The sequence below is a fragment of the Aptenodytes forsteri genome, unplaced genomic scaffold, assembly GCF_000699145.1.
Source record: "Aptenodytes forsteri isolate BGI_AS27 unplaced genomic scaffold, ASM69914v1 Scaffold284, whole genome shotgun sequence".
NCBI lineage: Eukaryota > Metazoa > Chordata > Aves > Sphenisciformes > Spheniscidae > Aptenodytes > Aptenodytes forsteri.
Window position 1 is genome coordinate 436,545 of NW_008794445.1, and position 7,458 is coordinate 444,002.

Sequence of the window (7,458 nt, forward strand, 5' to 3'; positions counted from 1 at the left end):
AACTCAGCAAAAATGTAACTGGAGCAAAGAGGAGGAGTAGGAGGTGTATTTTTTGCCCTGAGAGTCTCTAGGCTAATTTACCCAGCCAGTGACCTCCAAAGATATGAGTCCTCTCATAAGGAGTGTTGGGACCTATCAGACTTTCCCGTGAAATCCTCGTCCTCCTCCCCCTGCAGCAAGAAATTAGCCCCTTGGAAACAAAGAGGCTTTAATAACAAACCAAAGCCAAAGCTTTCCACAGCAGAGGAAAACGTGTCCTTTCTTGGGCTTCACTTGGCAACTGAAGCAGACAAATCCATGGGCTTTAATCCTGCACCTACATAGAGCCTTTGGAAAAATGGAGAGCAGAGGAGGCTTAAAAACCAGAGGCTCCTGGTCCCTAGAGCTGGTTGCCCTGTGCCTGAAAGCTTTCAGATAAAAGGTAGTACAGTAAACATCAGAGAGTCCAGACACTGTCATATATGCTAAATACACTGAAGGCTGGGTCAAGGACATTCAGCTCATGACAGCTGGGAACTGAGTAAGATTTGAAGCCATTGCTCTATAGGAAGCCAGTAAAAGCAAGAACAACAGCCCCTTTTTTAGTGCCTTAGGCAAGCTGAGTAGGGAAAGTAAGGCATTTGTAAAAGAATGCACCAGGTTTCTCCCTGTGCTTTTTCATGGGTTTTGAATCAGGAATCATGAGGAAAAAGGGGAACCCTGTTATTAAATAAACAGTTTTCATCTAGGGTGTAGATTCAGACCATCTTTCTTTCCCTTCCCTCTGCATACAGATGACATGCTCACCTCTTCTCAGCCCATAAATTACCCACTCTCTCATTCTGCCTAAGCAGAGAAGGGGAAGACATCCCTCTTTGTGTGCCCAGCCAGAATTACAGGCACCGGCCGCAAAGCAGGAGAGGACAGCTTGGCCAGAGCGGCATCCCCCTGTGCACATCGACTGAAACAGCAAGGTGTCCTCTGCTTACAGAGAGGAACACAAGACCTTTTGCACCCATGCAACAGCTGCCACCTCATCACACAACCGGGAAGGCGAGAGATCCTCCTTTACACAAATGGCTCCATTGAGCCACTGGCAGAGGGATGCAAAGGGAACAAAGAAAAGCACTTCCCACTCTCTACCCCATGCATTTCATCAGTGTGAAAGACACTTGCTTGTCTACCCCGTTGCCTGGGGAGAAGCTTGATTAATAAAATCAGGTAATTAAATATTCTTCATCACGACAGGCTGCACCATTTTTTACCTCTTTCATTGTTCTTTTCCCCACTGCCCCCACTGCTTTTCCAGTATCTCGAATCTGGAAAAAGCCGAAAGCCTTTCATCTTATCAGGTGTGGTTTATTGCCCCCTGGTTACACAGTAATTTTGGTCTCCGCTCCATGAAGAGGTCATATGATGGGATATCAGCTCGAGAATTGTCAGTTCATTGGACAAATAAGGCAGGGCCTGCCAATACAATTATAAGAGCCCGATAAGGAAGGCACAGAGGAGAACCAGCAGGAGAGGGAGACACAACCATAGCAATTTAAAAGGTGAGGGGCAATCCCAGAAGAAGGCAAGAAATGCCAGTGGGGGCAGGGAGAGGGAAGGAATGTGAGTGTATCTAACCACACATTCTTCCCAAAATAAAAATTAACAAGAAGATAGAAGTGGCTCGGAAGAGGAATCACTGGCATTCATCTGTGTTACCCGGAAAATCTTCTCCCCCTGCGGTGGACACCTGACTGGGAGGCGCAAGCGACTGGTGGGATGATTATCAAGCTAACTTGCCTTGTAGCTCAGGAGAGAAAGAAAATAATGTTTTATCTTTAGGAGTATAGGTGGGGGGTAGAGGGCACTAATTCTATTTCCTAAGCATGTTGCAAGGGCCAACTCTTTTTCTCTTGTGACTGATAAGATGGGATGATGTTGAAAAGCACCTCTTTGGAAAGTTCAGAGGGTTTCCAAAGCAGAAGAAAAGAGAATCTGAACCAAAGCTGATGGCTGGGGGGGTTGGGGGGGGGCTGAAGGATAACCTGGGAATTGCTGGTGAGGGAGGTTTCCATGTGTGACACCTCCTTGTACGTGACAGAAGTTTACAGGGTGTCTCTCTTGCTACTAAATGGCACGAGGGACAAGTATTCATCCTGCCAATTATTTTCTGAACTCCATAATAGTACAAATCCAGTGGGCTTGTCACAGATTTAAGCCTGAAAGCAGAAAAGGAGAATAACTCTCCCACAAACAGGATTTACCAACAAGAAGCAACCCTTCCCAGTGCATTTTTTGCCGGGGTCTGCAAGGAGCACAACTCCTCCTGGGATGGCCATGCGATTGTTCAGAGCTCTGTAAATCTGCGCCAGCTGGGGAATGTTTGGCAGTGGGTGGGGTTGGTAAGACTTTTCACCCCCACTTCTAATGCTGTCTTCCCCAGACAAGGGAGCACAGGTCTTGATCCCAAGCTGATCAGCAGAGAGGAGCAGGCACGTGTGCTCACTCGTGGGTCGCCTTTGTTTCTCCTCCCAGCGCTCCTGCAGGTTGGCTGGGCGCGGGTGGGGAGCTGTGGGAGCCTTCCCAGCTGCATGTTTCTCGGGGTGCACCAAGAGCCAGGAGAGCAGGAGAGGACTCTTTGCCCCGTGGCTACTTTGGCAGGAAGATGACGGACCCCCGGGTGTGTGCCGGCCAGGGGAAGCCCAGCTTGTCCTTTTCCATTGAGGAAATCTTAAAGAAACCTTCTGCCAGCACCACCCTAAACAGTGAAACCAGGAACAGAAGTAACTATGCTGAGAGATCTCCAGCCCTAAAAGCAGGGTCACCACTGGCCTTTGGTAAGTACCAGTTATAACACTTAATGAAAATGCTCCTTTCTTTTTAACCCCTAAAGCTATCCCTTTTGATTATGTAGAATTTTTATTCTTTAGCTTTTGTAGGAATATGGGATTTCCCTAATCAGGTACAAATCGTTCATTATATATACAGAAATAATCTTTAAAAAACAATTTGCTTTCAACCTCGCAGTAGACTGGGATCTGCTGCCAGCCTTTGGTGGGATTTTGTGCATTACGAAGCCCCCGTGTCATTGGAGAGGTGGGTATGCAACCTGAACAGTTATTGCAGGTAGCTCTCTTCAGTAACAGTGAGAAGTGCTTATTGTAAACAAATACAACATCCTGGTGTCTTTCCCTTTAAAAAACAATACTCTTGTTATTAAAAAAAAAAAAAAAGCACCACCATACAGAAATAATCTTTAAAAAACAATTTGCTTTCAACCTCGCAGTAGACTGGGATCTGCTGCCAGCCTTTGGTGGGATTTTGTGCATTACGAAGCCCCCGTGTCATTGGAGAGGTGGGTATGCAACCTGAACAGTTATTGCAGGTAGCTCTCTTCAGTAACAGTGAGAAGTGCTTATTGTAAACAAATACAACAACCTGGTGTCTTTCCCTTTAAAAAACAATACTCTTTTTTTTAAAAAAAAAAAAAAAAGGATCACCAGTCATAAGGAAGGACAGGCATTCAAACTCAGGAAGCTAGTCTAAAATTGCTGCAACTTAATGAAGTTGTTGGAGTTTCACTTACAGCAAGAGCTGACTGTTGTCTGGAATTACAGCCAAATCTCGTATCAGTACCATTTTCTGATAAATCCCACCACCCATCCTCAAGCAGGAGAAATGGTCTGTAAGGGTAATGGTAGCTAAGGAGTGTTAGAACTTAATTGCTGGAACAAGAAAAGAGAAAGCATTTGTGCTTATTCATTTCTCCTTATCATCATGGACACTAGGTCCTTTCATGAACTAATTAAACCAGCTAATAGAAAACTAGTATGACTTCAGTCTTAGCAAACCAGCAAGTGCATTAGCCTTTTTGACTTCAGTTTCCTCAGTTTAGTTACTTTGGCCTTGAATGAACTTTTACCCCCACAGAAATTGTCTCTTTTTCTCCTTAAACAAAGACCAATGGCCAACATTTTCTGGATTTAGTATTTCTTCTTCTTTTTTAATCTACGTCTTCCATGAAAAGGAGATGTTTTATATATACAAAAACATCCACTTAACTGAAAAATGACCTGTAGTTTTGACAGAAAATTTTCACTCACCTCTCGCTCAACTGCTTTCAACAAAGCTTAATGCTACACTTTATTTTTTGTAACACAGAGAGATCCTTTCATGGATCAGGACCCCATTTCCCAGGATACTGGATGAACCACCCAGTAGTAAGGGACAGAGTCTTTTTCCAAAAACTTTGCAGTCCAAGTAACCATTCCTTATTCGCATAGTTTCAGCTTTTTTTTATGTCCAGACTGAATACTGACCTGGACTGGAAAGCAAACAAGACCTAAATCGGGAAGGAAACTACAGTGAAGTGAGCACCACACTCACTAGTGTAACATTAGTCACCAGTTGGGCTTGAGCCCAGTCCCACTAACACTGCCTCTCAGCCATGCTTTGCACAAGATTTGCACTTTCTTGTTCACCTCGGACACAGGGTAAGGTCACTGTCTCTGTACAGAACTTGTTTCCTGACCATGGGGCAGAGCCAGCTCTCACAGCTGTTGGAGCCCCAAGCATTGGGGCTGAGTATACAACCACTGCCCTTGTGCCGGTACCCGTGGCTTTCCACGGAAACCTGTGTATGGGGGAGAGGGATAGCGTGCTGCTGAATTTTCACAGAACCATAGGATAATTGAGGTTGGATGGGACCTCTCAAGGTCATCTGGAAGTCCAGCCTGCTTCTCAAAGAAAGGGCAGCTTTGAAGATAGACGAGGTTGCTGAAGGCCACAGGTAGTGTTGCTTGGCTGTTTCACCACTGGTACTATTGGAGGACTGCAGCATTTAGAGGTTTCCTAAAGTTGACAGTGCAGATTGGACCTGAACAACAGCAGACCCAGGCCACGTTTTAAATATCATCCTGAAACAAGCGAGTGTAGGGGTGGACGAGGACATAGCTGATGCTGGTGCAAGCGTAATGGGGCCCGTGTGCCAAAGGAGCCCAGGTGCCAGGTTGCCAAGGGGGGGAAATGCTGGCATGACCTCTGTGGGAGTGAGCCTTTGTGAGCTGAAAGTCCTTTCCAGAGGGCCCATGGCAGTCACTTTGTGCCACTGGATCCAAAGTGAGACAGATAACACCACTGAAAATGAAGTCAGTGCTCTTCATAACATGGACCATAGAACTGCATTTTAACAGCATGAGACTCTTCTCCGGGAACAGAGAAGCGTGGCAGAGACAGGACCTTTTTATAGTAAGCCTGTTTCACGATCAATATGTTGAAGCCCTGTTTCACTGCGTGTCTCGGCTAAGCGTGCTGCTCCAAGCACAAGGTCTGACAAATCTCTATGCAGGATGTGGTGGGTTCGTAGGATTGCATTACTGCACTGCCAGTACTGTCTCATCCCAAATTTCTCCACCTGAGAGTACAGTCAGTTTTTCACCTTGAAAGCAATGCAGGCAGAACAGCCAGGCCTTGCCTTTGACTTCGCTTCATCACTTAGCCAGAGAAAGACTGTAGCTGTAGCAAGAGAATATAGTGACTCTTCTCTCCCCTGCTAGAAAGCAAGGTTGGATTAATATACTTAAGGCAATGTAAAATGTTAACTAATGAAAATAGTATATACATATGAAGATTCACTTAACTGTCACTGGAACTGGGAAAACAGGAAAGCTGTAGAGATATTCCAAAATTTTGTTGTACATTGCCTTTGCAATTGATAAAGGATGTTTAAAAAAGAGAATTAAAATGAAGCTTTTTCACTGTTGGTTTCTTACTTACACCAAAGAGATACCTAAGCTTATTACCCTTTGCTTTCCCAGCAGAACTGCCAATTTTTGCAGATAAGGTTTATTTATTTCAAAAGTGCAATACCGTATACTGTACATCTTGGGATAATTGCTGTATTTCATCAAAGTCATTCAACTTCATGCTGTATAACACTGGCATTAAAGAAGTAAGTTGTGTAAATAGTCAGCCATATCTAATTTGGCTCGGTGCTGCCCAAGGTCAGGGAACTGAAATGAGCAAGGGAACTTGTTGGAAATTCCAGGATGGGACACAAATTCAGCTGCTTTCCCGGAACAGTTTAGCAGCAGTAAAGAAGGAAGTACTACAGGTCAGGGCTGAGTTATATCTTACTATGGATTTTAAGAACATTTCCCACATCCTATATGGTATGTATCTGAGCCAAGCCACGATCCATATGAGAGCAAGACCTGACACCACACACATGCTCATGACTGCCATAAGGTAAATAGCCAGGCCAGAAATTATCATCCAGCTCGTCTGCTGATCTAGGCAGTCTAGGTACCAAGATCACACTTGTCCTGAAGTCTAAATCTAGCTGTTAAGAGCTGGGGAGACAGGTAGGACCAGAGGACCAGAAGATGCAGAATGTCAGAAATGAGGGACATCATAGACAAAGCTTACCCTGGAGTCTTTTCCCGAGAAAACCCAGGGGTGCTGGACCAGATGACTTCTGGAAGTTGCTTCTAACCTAAATTATTCTGTGATTCTTTGACAAAAAAGTTGTTGTGATGTACAGTGCCAGCCTCTCATGGAAAGCTGGGGGAGGACTTGATCATGTATGAGAAGATCTCTGGGCCTGACTCCTAAGTTCACAGGTTTTTATGAGTGTAATTCCAGTGGGACTTGGAATAAGGAGTGTGTGGCCTTCTCGGGAGTGTGCAACTTCCCAGTTGCAGTATTAGCCATTTGTGAGTTTACTGCACAAACACAACTACTAGATGACCTGGAACTGCAGCTGTTGATCTGAAGTCTACCAAAATTTTTGAATTTTTTAAAGACTCTTACCAAGTTAAAAAAGGAATAGTGAACAAGAAGACATTTTAGTATTCAGTCTATGCTTTCCCTCTCTTCTTTTTGTCACAGTGCCTAGAAAGGGTAACCGTAGCCTTTGCAAGGGACACAAATAAACACCCAGCAAGAGCTGATCTCCTCCCTAGTGCCAATTCTTTCATTTTAAACAGAGAAGACTAGCAGGCCTATTTCAGAAGAAATCCTTCTTCTGAAATCCCTAGGAACCCGATTTCAATGTGCTTGAAAGTACATCTGAAATAATTATTCATTACTCCCTGGTTTCTGCCAGTGATGTTTCACCAACAGGAGGTCCTTTATCAAGTCAAGGAGAGCTTGGGATGAGGATGTTACACCTGGCAAATTAATAGTAAAAGCAGTAACAGATACAGTAATTTTGTCATTCTGCTAGTGTTATGCCCCATTATGTTAAGGATATGCAAATTAATAGGAATACAACTGCCGCTTCACACACAGATGTCAATAAGGTGATTGTTTACTTCACCCTTAGCAACACTCCACCTAGCTTTATTGCAAAAGAGGAAACAGCTGAAGGAATATAACTGAACAGATATCACCTGGCCGATATCACCAATTCACCCCACCTATTACAAGAGAAAACAATCCACCTTAAAAAAAAAAAAAAAAAAAAAATATAAAAGCAAGAAAAAAAAA

At 44.1% G+C, this 7,458-nt stretch overlaps 1 protein-coding gene across 1 annotated transcript in view; it reads left to right on the forward strand.

Annotated features, from left to right (window-relative positions):
- Positions 1-2,635: 2,635 nt before the first annotated feature.
- The window catches only part of ISX (intestine specific homeobox), a 26,862-nt gene continuing 22,039 nt past the window's right edge, over positions 2,636-7,458 (forward strand). Inside the window, exon 1 of the mRNA XM_019474829.1 lies at positions 2,636-2,807. Within this exon, the coding sequence (XP_019330374.1) occupies positions 2,636-2,807 (172 nt within the window). The remainder of the gene's footprint in view (positions 2,808-7,458) is intronic.